Source organism: Lepidochelys kempii, chromosome 6 (genome assembly GCF_965140265.1).
Source record: "Lepidochelys kempii isolate rLepKem1 chromosome 6, rLepKem1.hap2, whole genome shotgun sequence".
NCBI classification, from domain to species: domain Eukaryota; kingdom Metazoa; phylum Chordata; order Testudines; family Cheloniidae; genus Lepidochelys; species Lepidochelys kempii.
The window spans coordinates 69866216-69884785 of NC_133261.1; the positions used below are offsets into that span (position 1 = coordinate 69866216).

Sequence of the window (18570 nt, forward strand, 5' to 3'; positions counted from 1 at the left end):
GATGGCCCATCAGCTTTGTTGGCACCTGGACGATATGTCATCTTGCCCTTAGTCTTTGAGAAACTGGTTGAGTCATGCCCCATACTTATCTGGGAAACACACTTCAGTCATGATTTCAGATTAAGTTCATAACTTTACACTGGGAGGGTTGGTGGGACTGCCAGGGGCTTCCTACCCGGCTCTGCGTCCCTGCAGCTCCTCAGCAGCGGAGACAGGTGCAAGGGCAGGGGCTCCGCTATTCCCACTGCAAATGCCGGCTGCCATAGTGCCCATTGGCCAGGAACTGCAGCCAATGGGAGCTGTGGGGGCGGGGCCTGCAGCCATGGCCAGTGCATGGCGTGGAGACCCCCCACACTCCTCTGCTGCCTAGGATCTGTAGAGGGGTCATGCCAGTGGGATCCGGTGAGCCCCCCACCCTGAGATAAGCACCCCTAGCCCTGAGCCCCCTCTCACACACCCAAACTGCTGCTGCTGGCCCTGGGACTGCTCGGGCAGCCCCTGAGCCAGCACCAGCCACTGCAGAAGTCCCGGAAAGTCATGGAATCTGTGACCTCCGTGATATACTCGCAGCCTTAGTTATGAGTTTTCAAATGATACTTCACAAGGTATACCTTGTACAAATATTATTATGATACTGTGTAAGGTATAAATACAGAGGAGCATTTCTTCACAGAGAAACTTGGAAGAATAATTTGGGGCTCATCAGGGGAGCATTCAGAAAAACATTTTAGAGTTAACAAGATTAATCTTATTTGTAATTCCATTGACTTGAGAAGTGTCACAGTAACAATAAAAAAGAAAAGGAGTACTTGTGGCACCTTAGAGACTAACCAATTTATTTGAGCATAAGCTTTTGTGAGCTATAGCTCACTTCATCGGAAGTAGCTCACGAAAGCTTATGCTCAAATAAATTGGTTAGTCTCTAAGGTGCCACAAGTACTCCTTTTCTTTTTGCGAATACAGACTAACATGGCTGTTACTCTGAAACCTGTCAGTAACAATAAATCTGACCTAGTTTCTTTAGATTATTATGAAGGGCTCCCTGAGCTAGCCAGTAGAGTGAAAAATCACTTTTAAGGTCATCTTCTGTAACCTGTCAATGTGCTTTATTTCTTATACTTAATTTGATTTATGTACAGTGTATTTGCTTTGTATGTTTCTACACATAACCAAAAAAAAAAAAGAAGCTATTAACAGCCAGTCCTTTCAAAGTACACCTGTACTCTTGAATGGTCCCAGTGAGTGTACTTAAGACAAGTATTTGTGAAGTTAATGGGATACTGTCAGCTTGAAAAATCACATTTGTCTGAAAATGTTTTAAGTATAGTAGGTACAAATAGCAGCTAAGATTACTGTAATTGTGTTTTGTCATGCATGGAAACAGTAGGGGTTAAATGGCCAATGAGAGTGAAGGGATCTGGTTTTGTTTTCATGATGTGAGTTTAAAAAAAAAATAAATAAAAGTAAAAGACCATTGCCAGTTTAATGGATATGTGCCAAAAGATTACTTTCAGATTTGTATACTGGGACTGCATCTTTAAAACTCTCTTCTAGAGTTTCCAGTGTTCCTCAAATTAGTGACATTTACAAAAGGTGGAATTTGTTTTTCTTCAAAAACAGAGATTTCTGCAGACTTTCCATTTCTCCAGCAGAAAGCCATAGTAGAACCCTGCAGAATTTCCCTTTTCCTTAACAAGCTTTCATTGATCATTCTCTCTGAAGGGGACTTATTTTTGTGGAATGTGTTTGCCCTGGCTAAAATAAGAAATGACACTAACATTCAATCTTATGGTGGTTGTTCCAGGATTATTAAGTGAGATGGAATTCAGAAAAGTCCCGGGGACATGGATAAACTCTCCTTTGTTGGCAGGCAGGTACCCACACTTAAAAAATAGTAGATCTGATAATACCCCTGGGTTTGTATAAAGTGGCTTTGTCAAGTGTGGCTTGCAGTAAAATGAAAAAATTGATATGATCTCTAATGGAAGAGTGGTACATTTATTTTAAAATGTGGTTCACTTTTTCTAATTTTGATAATAGGATCCTACTATGGGTGAAGGAGAGCGTGATGAAAAGGTGAACTTTCAGGCTAGCCTATTCTACTGTTGCGAATTAAGCTATATCGCATACACATTTTGTCCTGTTTGTGTGCTCTGTTACACTCTGTTTAAATATATTATTAAAAATTCATGTCCACATTGGGACCCTTCTAAAAACTTTGTACAGTAAAGCAAAATGAGGATGGAGTAACTGTTCCGATTTTTGCTTTTGCCATTTTATACTTTTCAGTCTATAAATACCAACACAGGGAGCTTTTCAATAGTAGTTAGCTCTTTAATCTAGCAAACAAAAGCATAACAAGATTGAATGGATGGAAATTGAAAATAAATTCAGATTGAAAATAAGGTGGAAATTTCTAACTGTAAGAGTAATTAACAATTGGAACAACTTACCAAGGGAGATGATAGATTCTCAATCATTTGAATTCTTTAATTCAAGATTGGATGCCACCTTACAAGACAGGCCTTAAGTAAGCCAAAATTATGGGCTTGATGCAGGAATTACTGGGGTGAAATACTGTGGCCTATATCATGCAAAAGGTCAGAATAGATTATCAGAATGGTCTCTTCTGGTCTTAATATCTATGAAACTGTTACATCTTCTTAATTTTAGATTTGCTGTTTGTATTTATTAGATTGTTTTTGTTAGTATGATTTAGTAGTTCAGCAAAATTCAAGGCCACTGCAAGAATTTATAAGGTCCAAGACAAGGTGTAAAGGTAGGCTCATGATAGACTTCGGCCTTGTCTATACAACATAGTTGATGTAAGTCACCTTGAATTGACCTATTTGTGCATGACTACGCTCAAATTTGTGTTTGGACGATATAAGAGCCCCATTGTAGCAATGCAGTAGAACCAGCCATGGTCGGCCTGCTTATGAGTATAGACACTGGATGGTCTAACAGTCCTCCAGCAGCTGTCCCACAATACCCCATTCCTGTGAGAGTGACTACTCTGGTCACAACTTTAAATTCCATTTCCCAGGGATCACAGAGATGGGAAACCAGCTTTCCCACCTTAAAAAAACCCATATGTTTTTGAAATACATCTTTCTTGATTGCCCACCTTGGTGAGGACACCTGGGAGCTTGCACTTGTGTACAACTGACCATGCCTGGAGTAGACAGGAGGTATTGGATCTTCTTGTCCTGTAGGGAGTAGAAGCTGCGCAAGCACACCTATAGATTAGCCATAGAAACGTGCGCCTCTATGAACAGATTTCATGGGAGTTGCAGGCAAAGGAATATGACAGGAACCAGCAGCAGTGCTGCATGAAAGTGAAGGAACTTTGCCAGGCATTTTACAAGTCCAGAGAAGCCAACAATAGATCTGGTACTGAGCCACACAACCAGCTGCATGCTAAACTTGGCAGAGACCTCATCGGCCACTGTGGATATCTCAGAGGAGTCTGAGGCAGAGTCCCTCATTCTGAACAGAGAAGAGGAGGAGTGGGGAGATGTGGCAGGTAGCTCCAGCCATGCTGTGAGTCAGATCCTGTTTGAGACTCCGTTACAGTCTAGCCAGTGCCACCAGGCGATCATGGATAAAGGGGAAGGGAGTTCCGGTAAGTGTTTGCATGCATCTTTCCCTACAGTGCTTAAATGTAAAGATGGGGCCCAGCCCATCATCAAGTTAACAAGCACAGATATCAACACTTCATTGTTTCTGCCTCTTCTCATATGAGTTAAATATAATAAACAGAGGTAGAGTTGGCATCTGCTTTTCATTCTCCTGTTGACTTAGGTGTGGGGGTGAAGGAGTGGGGCCATGCAGAGATATTTGTTTGGGAACCTAGGAGTATTCCTTTTATCCTCCTGAGAGATCTCAGTGAAACTTTTGTGGAGGTACTTTGCAATTCTCTACTTAAGGTTTCTAGGGATGGCTACTTTATTTCTTTTTTCGTGGTAAGATACTTTCCCATGCCACTCTGCAGTGAGTTCAGCGGGCACCATTGCAGTAAACAAGCTAGTGGCATATGGGCCAGGGCAGCTTCAGGACACCAGTAGCATCTGCGTTCTCTGTGCCCTTGTGACCCTCAGGAACAAGAGCTCACCTAAAACCTTCACCACTGTGGAAAATAGTGCCAAATATTCAGTGCCATTGCCCCAACATTCATATCCATGGAATAGGGACCAAAATTTTATTACTTCATGCAACAGAAAATCTTTCCCCTCCCCTCACACCTGGTGGTCCATACTCACCATGATAGGGGCTGGAGAGCAGAATTATGCAAAGGCGTTCCCAAAGTTGAAGTGTTAATAAGTATTTCTTATGAAAAGTGTTTATGGTTCTAAAGGGAAGGGAGTTCTTAAAATTATTTTTCCCTTTCTGTTGTGACTGTAAATCCAGTAATATATTTGTCTGTTTTTAACAGAAGATTCTGCTGTGGTGGCCTGAAGGGGTACCCCCTCAACTCCCGCAGAAAGCTTGACCCTGATGAGGAGGAGAAAGAAGAGGACTGCGGAGGACATGTTCATTGAGATCCTGCAAGCCAGTCTTGCTTCAGACTGTGAATAGAGGGCCTAGAGGGTCAATATGATTCACAGTGTGGAGAACGACAGAGTACACAGCAGAAAGTCCCAGCAGGAAAAGGAGAGGGAGATGCACTTGGACATAATTGCAGAGCCATTGGCCATTATCTTTGAAGATTCATGGCGATCGGGGGAGATCCTGGATGATTGGAAAAAGGCAAATATAGTGCCCATATTTTAAAAAGGGAAGAAAGAGAACCCAGGGAACTACAGACTGGTCAGCCTCACTTCAGTCCCTGGGAAAATCATGGAGCAGGTCCTCAAGGAATCTATTTTGAAGCACTTGGAGGACAGGAAGGTGATCAGGAACAGTCAACATGGATTCACCAAGGGCAAGTCATGCCTGACCAACCTGATTGCCTTCTATGATGAGATACCTGGCTCTGTGGATATGGGGCAAGTGGTGGATGTGATATATCTTGCCTTTAGCAAAGCTTTTGATACGGTCTCCCACAGTATTCTTGCCGGCAAGTTACAGAAGTATGGATTGGATGAATGGACTATAGAGTGGATAGAAAGCTGGCTAGATTGTCAGGCTCAACAGGTAGTGATCAATGGCTCAATGTCTAGTTGGCAGCCGGTATCAAGTGGAGTGCCCCTGGGGTCGATCCTTGGGCCAGTTTTGTTCAACATCTTTATTAATGATCTAGATGATGGGATGAATTGCACCCTCAGCAAGTTCGCAGATGACACTAAGATGGGGGGAGAGGTAGATACACTGGAGGGTAGGGATAGGGTCCAGAGTGACCTAGACAAATTGGAGGATTGGGCTAAAATAAATCTGATGAGGTTCGACAAGGACAAGTTGAGAGTCCTGCACTTAAGAAGGAAGACTCCCAGGCACTGCTACTGGCTGGGGACCAACTGGCTAAGCAGCAGTTCTTCAGAAAAGGACCTGGGGATTACAGTGGACGAGAAGCTGGATATGAGTCAGCAGAGTGCCCTTGCTGCCAAGAAAGCCAACGGCATATTGGGCTGTATTAGTAGGAGCATTGGCAGCAGATCGAGGGAAGTGATTATTCCCCTCTATTTGGCACTGGTGAGGCCACACCTGGAGTATTGTGTCCAGTTTTGGTCCCCCCACTACAGAAGGGATGTGGACAAATTGGAGAGAGTCCAGTGGAGGGCAATGAAAATGATTAGGGGGCTGGGGCACATGACTTATGAGGAGAGACTGAGGTAACTGGGGTTATTTAGTCTGCAGAAGAGAAGAGTGAGGGGGGGTTTGGTAGCAGCCTTCAACTACCAGCAGCTAGGCTGTTCTCAGTGGTGGCAGATGACAGAACAAGAAGAAATGGTCTCAAGTTGCAGTGGGGGAGGTCTAGGTTGGATATTAGGAAACACTATTTCACTAGGAGGGTGGTGAAACACCAGAATGGGTTACCTAGGGAAGTGGTGGAATCTCCATTTTTAGGGGCTTTTAAGGCCAGGCTTGACAAAGCCCTGGCTGGGATGATTTAGTTGGTGTTGATCCTGCTTTGAGCAGGGGGTTGGACTAGAGGTCTCTTCCAACCCTAATATTCTATGATTCTATGATAATGGATCTTCTCAGGCAGCAAATCCAAATACTGCCTACCCTGATTGACCTATACATCAAAAAAATCCAGGTTCCCCACCTTTTGCAGTCCTTAGAGAACTCTATCATAGCTACTTCCTACAGCCAGTATACATGTGGCATCTCAGGCTACATCCTTATCCCTACCACGCTCTGCTGAGGGAACAGCAAGAAAAACTACAGCTTCACATACACTGACTTATGAGAACCATGACTGATGTATGTATAGCAATAATGTACTACATTTGTGCACTGAAATGAACAGAAATGTTTGCTATCTTTCCAGTTTCAAAGTTCTACTCCATTAATTTATGTTAAAAGCTTGTATTACATTGCCTGTGGTTTTTTGCACATTGTTTTTCTGCACTTTTTTTTGCCACTCAATAAATTTCTATTTTTGGAGAATAAAATGATCTTTATGAGTTCACAATATGTTGCAGAATGCATAGAGGTACTCAAAGCACACAATAGTTGTAAATGTATAGCAAGCACCACATAATTCATAGCTTCAGGAAAACACTCAATCATATTTATAAGTCTACAGCAAGCATTGCATAACTCCGCAGCACCCAAAGCTTCCAGCGTAAAGCTGGCTGACCATTAAAATACTCTTTCAAAGTCTCCCTCAACCGCATACCTCCATGTTGGGCTTTTACAGTGGCTCTTATGTCTGGCTGTTCAAAGTCAAAAGACAGCTTCTCCATCTCTGTTTTCCACCCCAGGAGAAGCATTTCACCCTTTGCCTCACAGATAGTATGTAGGATAAAAAAGGCAGCTATAATCATTGGGTTAGTTTACTCCCTGAGATCCAGTCTAGTGAGTGAAGCAATGCTGGTGGTGTTTAATCTACCGAAAGCACTTTCAACAGCCAATTCTGCACCTACTGAGGTGGTAGTTGAATCTTTTCTTGGTGTTGTCAAGGTGATCAGCATATGGCTTCACGAACCAGGGGAGCAAGGATTAGGCTGGGTCCATTGGAATCACTATTGGCATTTCAGTATTGCCAATGGTAGTCTGCTGGTTGGGAAAGAATATCCATACTTACAGCTTTCTGAACAGTCCTATGTTCTTAAATATGCAAGCATCATGCACCTTCCTTGATTAGCCTACACTGATATCAGTGAACCATCCCCAGTGATCCACCAGTACTTGCATAACCATAGAAAAGTAGCTCTTTCTGTTAATGTACTCTGTGGCAAGGTGGGCTGGTGCCAAAATAGGGATATGCGTGTCATCTGGTGCCCCACATCAGTTCAGGATGACATTATGGGATTGAGAAAGTTGAAATCTGGAAACTTGACCCACAAGTCCAAGAGATCTCTGAGGAAGTCATTTGTATCCCACAGCACATTGCAAAAATTTCCCTGCGCCCACGGCACTGTGTGTCACATGGGGATACCTACTTGTGGTACACTGCACTTTGCATCGACACAAGCACTCCCAGTGAGTATGTGCAGCACTATCACAAGCAGTCAAGTATGCATGCTCATGAGCAATATACAAACTTTGGCAGTTGTATCCTGATGTAACTTGTGTCGGCCAAAGTTAGTAGCACAGACATGTCCTTAATTTACTCAACAACTTCAGAGTCAGAGCCCCACTACTCTTCCATGAGATGAGTTCTTACTCAGTTGGCAAGAGAATATCTTCTGTTAGCACTCACCTGACTCTACTTAATTGTGCGCCTGATATGCCTAATCAGCAGCCTCATTTATGTAGCCAAGCTTGCACAGGTTTTACACTCAACTCAGTGACATTTCTGTATTTGTTTGTCTGTATGTATGTAACATAACTTTTGAACAATGCATCCAATCAATTAAAAAATGTAAGGAATGTTTTAGGCATTAGTGGCCAGAACCCTATTGAACTTGGGGAAAATCAGAAAACTGAAAGGGGGAAAATGGGAGAAAGATGGAGCCCCTGCCATTTGATTAGCACAGCCAGAACTTTTAGCACATCTTCAGTTGTCTAAAGATCAAATGATTGATGGGACCAGTTAATGCCTTCCTACATAACAATACCTGTGTTCATCCTCCTGATAGAGTTTAACATGTTGACATGCTAAATTATTTATTTCTAGACAGAAAGAAGAATAATGGTGGGAGGTGAGGAGGAGAAGGGGGGATGTGTACACAGCCCCGGGTGTGGGAGGGAGATTGGGGATGCCTGCTATGGAGGGATTGCAGAAGATGGGTAGCATAGAGAATCCTAGCACTGGGGGAGGAATGGAGGGCAGACAGAGCCCTGGCATGGAGGGGGAAGGAAGGAATGAAGTGAAAGCTCCCCTTTCACCTAGCCAGTCGGGAATTAGCAGGGATCCTTGCTCCGTCCTCTCTGCAAGGCTCTTGGCCCTAGAGCCTTAGAGATACAGTGACAGGATTTCATCCCAAACACCTGGGACCGTTTCCTCTCTATATCCCCCTTAAGTCCATATCCTGGACCTTTCAAACCCCTAAAGGGACATGCCAGGCAGTGGGGTGGGCTACACCAATCCCTTGGCAAGACAGGAGATCTGGGGTTCCTGGTATGGGAGGAGGGGGAATGGTAGGCATGGAAGGGAAGAGGGAAATGGGAGAGCACAGACAGCTGCTGCCATGGGGGAGGAGAATGAAGGAGCTCCAGAATATGGGGGATGAGGGAATGATGAGGCACACAGAACCCCTGGTGGGGGAAGTTGGGGGAACCTAGTATGGGAGGAAGGGGGTCACACAGAGCACCTGGCATGGGGGGAATGTGGAATAGAGGACATAGGGGGAAGTGAGAATGGGTTTGCACACAGCTGCCGATATGGGGAAAGAATGGAGGACCCCTGCCAGGGAGGAGATTGGGGGGACTTTTAAGGAATCCCTGAAATAGAGGGGAATGGGAGAGTGGCACACAGGGAACTTATGGAGGGAATGGAAGTATGCAAGAAACTGCTGGTGTGTGCAATAAGGTTGGCCTACACAAACTACAAAGTGTGTGACCCTTTAGTTATCAATTATATAAAGTTTGCGGATGATACCAAGCTGGGAGGGGTTACAAGTGCTTTGGAGGACAGGATTAAAATTCAAAATGATCTGGACAAACTGGAGAAATGGTCTGACGTAAATAGGATGAAATTCAATAAGGACAAATTCAAAGTTCTCCACTTAGGAAGGAACAATCCGTTGCACACATACAAAATGGGAAATGACTGCATAGCAAGGAGTACTGTGGAAAGGGTTCTGGGGGTCATAGTGATTCACAAGCTAAATCATAGAATATCAGGGTTGGAGGGGACCTCAGGAGGTCATCTAGTCCAACCCCTTGCTCAAAGCAGGACCAATCCCCAACTAAATCATCCCAGCTAGGGCTTTGTCAAGCCTGACCTTAAAAATATCTAAGGAAGGAGATTTCACCACCTCCCTAGGTAACGCATTCCAGTGTTTCACCACCCTCCTAGTGAAAAAGTTTTTCCTATTATCCAACCTAAACCTCCCCCACTGCAACTTGAGACCATTACTCCTTGTTCTGTCATCAGCTACCACTGAGAACAGTCTAGATCCATCCTCTTTGGAACCCCCTTTCAGGTAGTTGAAAGCAGCTATCAAATCCCCCCTCATTCTTCTCTTCCGCAGACTAAACAATCCCAGTTCCCTCAGCCTCTCCTCACCGACCCGTGGGGCACTCCACTTGATACCGGATGCCCACTAGACATGGAGCCATTGATCACTACCCGTTGAGCCAGACAATCTAGCCAGCTTTCTATCCACCTTATAGTCCATTCAGCCAGCCCATACTTCTTTAACTTGCTGGCAAGAATACTGTGGGAGACAGTGTCAAAAGCTTTGCTAAAGTCAAGGAACAACACGTCCACTGCTTTCCCTTCATCCACAGAACCAGTTATCTCGTCATAGAAGGCAATTAGATTAGTCAGGCATGACTTGCCCTTGGTGAATCCATGCTGACTGTTCCTGATCACTTTCCTCTCCTCTAAGTGCTTCAGAATTGATTCCTTGAGGACCTGCTCCATGATTTTTCCAGGGACTGAGGTGAGGCTGACTGGCCTGTAGTTCCCCGGATCCTCCTCCTTCCCTTTTTTAAAGATGGGCACTACATTAGCCTTTTTCCAATCGTCCGGGACTTCCCCCTATCACCATGAGTTTTCAAAGATAATGGCCAATAGCTCTGCAATCACATCCGCCAACTCCTTTAGCACTCTCGGATGCAACGCATCCGGCCCCATGGACTTGTGCGCGCCCAGCTTTTCTAAATAGTCCCGAACCACTTCTTTCTCCACAGAGGGCTGGTCACCTCCTCCCCATGCTGTGCTGCCCAGTGCAGTAGTCTGGGAGCTGATCTTGTTCGTGAAGACAGACGCAAAAATAGCATTGAGTACGTTAGCTTTTTCCACATCCTCTGTCACTAGGTTGCCTCCCTCATTCAGTAAAGGGCCCACACTTTCCTTGACTTTCTTCTTGTTGCTAACATACCTGAAGAAACCCTTCTTGTTACTCTTAACATCCCTCGGTAGCTGCAACTCCAGGTGTGATTTAGCCTTCCTGATTCCATTCCTACATGCCCGAGCAATATTTATATACTCCTCCCTGGTCATTTGTCCAATCTTCCACTTCTTGTAAGCCTCTTTTTTGTGTTTAAGATCCGCAAGGATTTCACTGTTAAGCCAAGCTGGTCACCTGCTATATTTACTATTCTTTGTACACATCGGGATGGTTTGTTCCTTTAACCTCAATAAGGATTCTTTAAAATACCGCCAGCTCTCCTGGACTCCTTTCCCCCCATGTTATTCTCCCAGGGGATCTTGTCCATCAGTTCCCAGAGGGAGTCAAAGTCTGCTTTTCTGAAGTCCAGGGTCCGTATTCTGCTGCTTTCCTTTCTTCGTTGTGTCAGGATCCTGAACTCGACCATCTCATGGTCACTGCCTCCCAGGTTCCCATCCACTTTTGCTTTCCCATCTAATTCTTCCTGGTTTGTGAGCAGCAGGTCAAGAAGAACTCTGCCCCTAGTTGGTTCCTCCAGCACTTGCACCAGGAAATTGTTCCCTACACTTTTCAAAAACTTCCTGGATCGTTTGTGCACCGCTGCATTGCTCTCCCAGCAGATATCAAGGTGATTGAAGTCTCCCATGAGAACCAGGGCCTGCGATCTAGTAACTTCCGTTAGTTGCCGGAAGAAAGCCTCGTCCACCTCATCCCCCTGGTCCAGCGGTCTATAGCAGACTTCCACCACGACATCACCCTTGTTGCTCACACTTCTAAACTTAATCCAGAGACTCTCCGGTTTTTCTGCAGTTTCATACTTGAGCTCTGAGCAGTCATACTGCTCTCTTACATACAGTACTACTCCCCCACCTTTTCTGCCCTGCCTGTCCTTCCTGAACAGTTTATATCCATCCATGACAGTACTGAAGTTACGTGAGTTATCCCACCAAGTCTCTGTTATTCCAATCACATCAAAATTCCTTGACTGTGCCAGGACTGTTTGTTTCCCAGGCTTCTTGCATTTGTGTATAGGCACTTGAGATAACCCACTGATCACCCCTCTTTCTCAGTATGAGGCAGGAGCCGTCCCCTCTCATGCGCTCCTGCTCATGCTTCCTCCCAGTATCCCACTTTCCCACTTACCTCAGGGCTTTGGTCTCCTTCCTGCAGTGAACCTAGTTTAAAGCCGCCCTCACTAGGTTAGCCAGCCTGCTTGCGGAGATGCTCTTCCCTCTCTTCATTAGTGGAGCCCGTCTCTGCTTAGCACTCCTCCTTCTTGGAACACCATCCCATGGTCAAAGAATCCAAAGCCTTCTCTCCGACACCACCTGCGTAGCCATTAGTTGACTTCCAATATTCGACGGTCTCTACCCAGGCCTTTTCCTTCCACGGGGAGGATGGATGAGAAGACCACTTGTGCCTGAAACTCCTTTATCCTTCTTCCCAGAGCCGCGTAGTCTGCAGTGATCCGCTCAAGGTCATTCTTGGCAGTATCATTGGTGCCCACGTGGAGAAGCAGGAAGGGGTAGCGATCCGAGGGCTTGATGAGTCTTGGCAGTCTCTCCGTCACATCACGAATCTTAGCTCCTGGCAAGCAGCAGACTTCTTGGTTTTCCCGGTCGGGGCGACAGATAGATGACTCAGTCCCCCTGAGGAGAGAGTCCCCGGCCACCACTACCCGCCTCCTTCTCTTGGGAGCGGTGGTCATGGAACCCCCAACCCTAGGACAGTGCATCTCATGCCTTCCAATCGGCGGAGTCTCCTTCTGTTCTCTTCCCTCAGGTGTATCATCTAGTCCACTCTCCGCATTAGTACCTGTGGAGAGAACATGAAAACGGTTACTTACCTGTATCTGCGTTGCTGGTACATGGACGCTCCCCTTTCTTCTTCTGGAGGTCACATGCTGCCAAATTTCTTCACCATTCTCCTGTCCCCGCTGCGCAGCCTGCTCTGAATCTTCAGAACATTGTGCCCGTAGAAGCATATCCTGACGTCTGTCCAGGAAATCTTCAGTTTCTCTTATGCAATGCAGGGTCAATACCTGTTGCTCCAGACCTTGAACCTTCTCTTCCAATATGGAGACCAGCTTGCACTTTGTACAGACAAAGTCGCTTCTGTCCTGTGGAAGAAAGACAACCATGGCACATCCAGTGCAGGTCACAACAGCTGAACATCCCCCATCCATATTACCTTCCTTCTACAAGCTCACTCAGGAGTTGTAGTAACTGCTCAGATAAGCCAGCCAGATGTAAGCCTCAGCAGGCTCTCCTCAGGCGAACTCCCAGGCAAACTCCTTCTGTTAGCCGCTCTGCTGTTCGCTGCTCAGCTGGTTTGCTAAATATGCTAAATATGGGTCAACTGTTGCAAAAAAAGCAGACATCATTCTGGGATGTATTAGCAGGAGTACTGTAAGCAAGACTCGAGAAGTAATTCTTCCGCTCTACTCTGCATTGATTAGGCCTCAACTGGAGTATTGTGTCCAGTTCTGGGCGCCACTTTTCAGGAAAGATGTGAACAAATTGGAGAAAGTCCACCAGCGAAGAGCAACAAAAATGATTAAAGGTCTAGAAAACATGACCTATGAGGGCAGATTGAAAAAATTGGGTTTGTTTAGTCTGGAGAAGAGAAGACTGAGTCGGGATATGATAACAGTTTTCAAGTACATGAAAGATGGTTACAAGGAGGAGGGAGAAAAATTATTTTTCTTAACCTCTGAGGATAGGACAAGAAGCAATGGGATTAAATTTCAGCAAGGGCAGTTTAGGTTGGACATTAGGAAAAACTTCCTAACTGTCAGAGTGGTTAAGCACTGGAATAAAGTGCCTATGGAGGTTGTGGAATCTCCATCATTGGAGATTTTTAAGAGCAGTTGGACAAACACCTGTCAGGGATGGTCTGGAAAGATCATACTTAGTCTTGCCTTGAGTGTGGGGGACTGGACTAGATGACCTCTCGAGATCCCTTCCAGTTCTATGATTCTATATTTATCCAAAAGACAGTTGAGGAATACAAACTGGCATTAATGAGCTCAACTCTGTGGGGACAGTAGTTGTTCTTGTGTTGGTGGAAGGGGCAGAGAGGAAAGAAGACGTAGAAGAAAGTAGTTAGATGAGAGGCATTTCCATGGGACAAGGGTGTATTGTCTTAAATTTAAAAACAAATGACTTAAATCACAGGTTTCAATCACAAAATCAATGGTAAGAAATCTATTTAAATAATGAATATTTAATATTGCTTTTCTTAAAGAAAAGTGCAACCACGCCAGTCATTTTCTTTCATTAGGTGAATACTTCACCCTGTGAAGCTCCTGCCAAGTTTTTTTTCTGCCTCTGCAGCAGGAGGCAGGCATAACCAGGCCTCGTTGCTGTAGAGCTCTTTTAAGGAAAATTCCATAATTTTATTTAAATTGTTAGCCAAAAATTTGGCAATCTAAATTTCAGCTGGGACCTTATCTGCCTTTTGGGTAGTTTTTCTCCCTCATCTATTTCCATGTTGAGATGTTGTAATGTCTGTGTTCCTACAGCTGCCTAGGGAGAAAGCAAGGCTGAAAAAGCCAAACAAATGCAAAAGGAAAGGTCTGGGTCTTGACTGGGAGATTTGCTGTTTCTGTGGGCAGGAAGCAATTTCCTCCTCAGCAGCCCAGCAGGGGTAGGGGGTGCCTTTGGCCAGCTTCCAGGACACAAAAGTAAGGAGGCAGGATCAGAGAAGCGAGCTCCACTGGTAAGTGGCATCTTCTTTTTCCATGAGGTGCATGACTCCAGAAAGGTAATATGCTAGGGACAAGATTGTGCCTAAATCCCCAGAGCAGGGGCGGGCAAACTTTTTGGCCTGAGGGCCGCATCGGGTTTCTGAAGTTGTGTGGAGGGCCAGTTAGGGGAGGCTGTGCTTCCCCTGACCCTTATCTGACCCCCCGCTGCTTCTTGCCCCCTGACCACCCCTGGACCCCCTGCCCCATCCAACCTCCCCTCTCCTTCCTGACTACCCCCTGGGACCCCTGCCCCATCCAACCGCCCTTCTCCCTGACCGCCCCCGGACATCCCGCCCCTAACTGCCCCCCGCCGCCCCATCCTACCCCTCCTTTCCTTCCTGACTGCCCCCTGCCGCCGCCATTCAACCCCCCAGGACCCCGCCCTCTGACCGCCCTGCCTCCTATCCACACCCTGCCCGCTGACCACCACCCCAAACTCCCCGCCTTCTATCCAACCCCCTGGATGTGGCCCACGGGCCGTAGTTTGCCCACCTCTGCCCCAGAGCCTGCACCAGGAGCTACTACTCCTGACTATGGAGTTCAGTTATTTCCTCCTCCTCCTCTGCCTCCCTTAAGGCCTCAGTTGGAAGATTTCACACACAACATGAGATCTGTGGAAGCCACAGAGAGCAGTAAGGATATTACAGGCCCAGCCCCTTCCTTTCTGCTGTTGAGATGATTCCACCAGCTTCTGAAGGTACACAGCACACTCCATTTGGCACTACTTCCAACAGAGAAGGAAAATATGTTATACCTACTCCTCTTTGTATGGTTTCAGCCTTTCTTCTAAACTCTGTGGGGTTTACATTTTGAAATAATTTCCTCTAAAATGAACACATTCTTGGACTATCCAGAGCAAGTCTAATCCGAGATAAATTGTACTATACATACTGAAAATGTGCTTATATGGGAAATAGTTTATTTAAAAAAATATTTTTTGTATCAGATAGCCCCTGATCATTTTTTGTTTTGTTCTAGATTAATAAATTAATTCATAGATTTTAGGGGCAGAAGCAACCATTAGATCATCTAGTCTTACCTCCTGTATATCACAGGCCATTAAATTTCACCCAATCATCTAACCCTCTGTATTGAGCCCAATATCTTCTGTTTGGTTAAAGCATATCTTCTAGAAGGGCATTCAGTCTTAATCTGAAGACAACAAGAGATGGAGAATCCACCACTTCCCTTTATTGTTTGTTCCAGTGATTAATTACCCTCACTGTTTAAATAAATAAATTAAATAAATAAAAATTGTGCCTAATTTCCTATTTGAATTTGTCTGTCTTTAACTTCTAGCCATTGCTTCTTGTGAAGCCTTTCTCCATGAAATTAAAGAGCTCTTTAATACCTAGTATTTTCTCCCTTTGATGGTTGTTATACACTGTAATCAAGTCACCTCTCAGTCTTCTTTTTGATAATCTAAACCTATTGAGCTCTCTCACTGTAAGCCATTTTCTCCAGCCCTCAAATCGTTTTATGACTGTTTTCTGCACCCTGTCCAGTTTTTCAACTTCCTCTTTAAAATGTGCGCACCAGAGCGGTGTGCAGTATATCTGTCTCACCAATGCTATGTACAGAAGCAAAATCACCTCCATACTCCTACTCGCTATTCCCCTGTTTATATACCCAAGGATTGTATTAGCTCTTGTTGCGACAGCATTGTATTGGAGCTCATGTTGAGTTGCTTGTCCACTAAGACCCCTAAATCATTTTCAGAATCACTGCTTTCTAGGATACATTCGCCTATTCTGTAGGAATGGCCAAATTCTTTGTTCCTAGATGTATAATATTGCATTTGGTTATATTAAAGCACATTTTGTTTGAACAGGTCCAGCTTACCAAGTGATCCAGTTCACTATGTATGAATGCTGTATTCTCATAATTATTTACCACTCAGCCAATCTTTATGTTATCCGCAAATTTTATCAGCAGTGATTTTATATTTATTTCCAGATCATTAATGAAAATGTTAAATAGCATCAGGCCAAATACTGATCCCTGTGGAATACCACTAGAATAGGGGTGGGCAAACTTTTTGGCCTGAGAGCCACATGTGGGAATAGAAATTGTATGGCAGGCCATGAATGCTCAGAAAATTGGGGTTGGGGTGCGGGAGGGGGTAAGGGCTCTGGTTGGGGGTGTGGGCTCCAGGGTGGGGCTAGAAATGAGGAGTTCGGGGGGGGGCCTCCAGAGTGGAGTGCTGCGGGGGGGGTGAGGGCTCTGGCTGGGGGTGCAGGCTCTGGGGTGGGGCTGAGGAGTTGGGGTGTAGGAGGGTGCTCTGGGCTGGCATTGAGGGGTTTGGAGGGCTGGGGCAGTGGGTTGGGGCATGGGGAGAGGCTCAGGTGTGCAGGCTCCAGGTGGCGCTTACTTCAAGCGGCTCCCGGAAGCAGTGGCATGTCCCTTTTCTGGCCCCTATGCGGAGGCGCAGCCAGGCATCTCTGCATGCTACCCTGTCCGCAGGCACTGCCCTGTCCGCAGGCACCGCCCCTGCAGCTCCCATTGGAGTGCCAGAGGGGGGCCATGCCACAGCTTCCAGGAGCCATGTGGAGTGACCCCCGACCCTGTGCCCTAGCTGGAGTACCAGAGCAGGGCTGTGCAGCTGCTTCCAGGCCCCTGGCCCTGCTCCCGAGCTGGAGCACCAGAGTGCCGGAGTGGGGCAAGCCCCAGACTCCGCTCCCCAGCAAGAGTTTGAGGGCCAGCTCAAAACAGCTAGCGGGCCGGATCTGACCTGCAGGCTGTAGTTTGCCCACCCCGTGCTAGAAATATCCTCATTAGATGATGATTTGCCATTGACTTCTGTTTTTGAGAACTGACAGTTCTTAATCCATTTAATGTGTGCTTTATTGATACTATATAGTGCAAATTTTGTAATCAGAATGTTGTGTGAGCCTAAGTCAAATGCCGTACAAAAGGCTAAGTATATTACCCTTATGCATTTGCCTTTATCAGCCAAACCAGTAGGAGTGACTGCAACAGCAGCCAAAGCAAGGACTGCTGCACTGAAAGTATGTCTACACTACGAAATTAGGTTGAATTTATAGAAGTAGTTTTTTTAGAAATCGTTTTTATTTAGTTGATTGTGTATGTCCCCACACAAAATGCTCTAAGTACATTAACTCGGTGGAGTGCTTCCAGAGTACCGAGGCTAGCATTGACTTCCAGAGCGTTGCACTGTGGGTAGCTATTGCACAGTTCCCACAGTCTCTGCCGCCCATTGGAATTCTGGGTTGAGATCCCAATGCGTAATGGGGCAAAAACATTGTCGTGTGTAGTTCTGGGTACATGTCGTCAGGCCCTCCCTCCCTCTCTCCGTGAAAGCAACGGCAGACAATCGTTTCGCACCTTTTTCCTGAGTTACCTGTACAGACGCCATACCATGGCAAGCATGGAGCCCGCTCAGCTCACTGTCACCGTACGTTTCCTGGGTGCTGGCAGACTCGGTACTGCATTGCTACACAGCAGCAACCCATTGCCTCGTGGCAGCAGACTGTGCAATAGGCCTGATAGCCATTGTTGTCATGTCCGAGGTGCTCCTGGCCGTCTCGGTAAAGTTGGTCAGGAGCACCTGGGCAGACATGGGCGCAGGGACTAAAATAGGAGTGACTCGACCAGGTCATTCTCTTTAGTCCTGCCAGCAGTCCTATTGTACCGTCTTATGGCGAGCAGGCAGGAGATGAGGATGGCTAGCAGTCCTACTGCACCGTCGGCTGCCAGCCAAAGATGTAAAAGATAGATGGAGTGGATCAAAACAAGAAATACACCAGATTTGTTTTGTATTCATTTGCTCCCCCTCCCTCCCGCCGTGAAATCAATGGCTGACAATCGTTTTGGTGAGGTCTGTCAGGGGCACCTTGAAAAGTTTAATGGAGATTCAGTCCTGCCTGAAATACTGGGGGGAGGGATAGCTCAGTGGGTTGAGCATTGGCCTGCTAAACCCAGGATTTTGAGTTCAATCCTTGAGGGGGCCATTCTATGTGACAGTTGTTTTTGTTTCTCCTTGATGTAAAGCCACCCCCTTTGTTGATTTTAATTCCTGTAAGCCATGTTGTCAGTTGCCCCTCCGTCCGTCAGAGCAACGGCAGACAATCGTTCCGCGCCTTTTTTCTGTGCAGACGCCATACCACGGCAAGCATGGAGCCCGCTCAGATCACTTTGGCAATTAGGAGCACATTAAAAACTCTGAAACCTGTCATTAAAAACCACGCGCAT

The 18570-nt window shown here is 45.9% G+C and overlaps 1 protein-coding gene across 3 annotated transcripts in view; it reads left to right on the top strand.

Annotated features, from left to right (window-relative positions):
• Positions 1-18570, top strand: part of TTBK2 (tau tubulin kinase 2) — a 210364-nt gene that overhangs the window by 77245 nt on the left and 114549 nt on the right. The window contains exon 6 of one of the 3 annotated variants that reach the window (XM_073348602.1): positions 1805-1870. The exons of the other annotated variants lie outside the window; for them this stretch is intronic. Coding sequence (XP_073204703.1) covers positions 1805-1870 — 66 coding nt within the window. The remainder of the gene's footprint in view (positions 1-1804; positions 1871-18570) is intronic. 3 annotated transcript variants of the gene reach the window in all.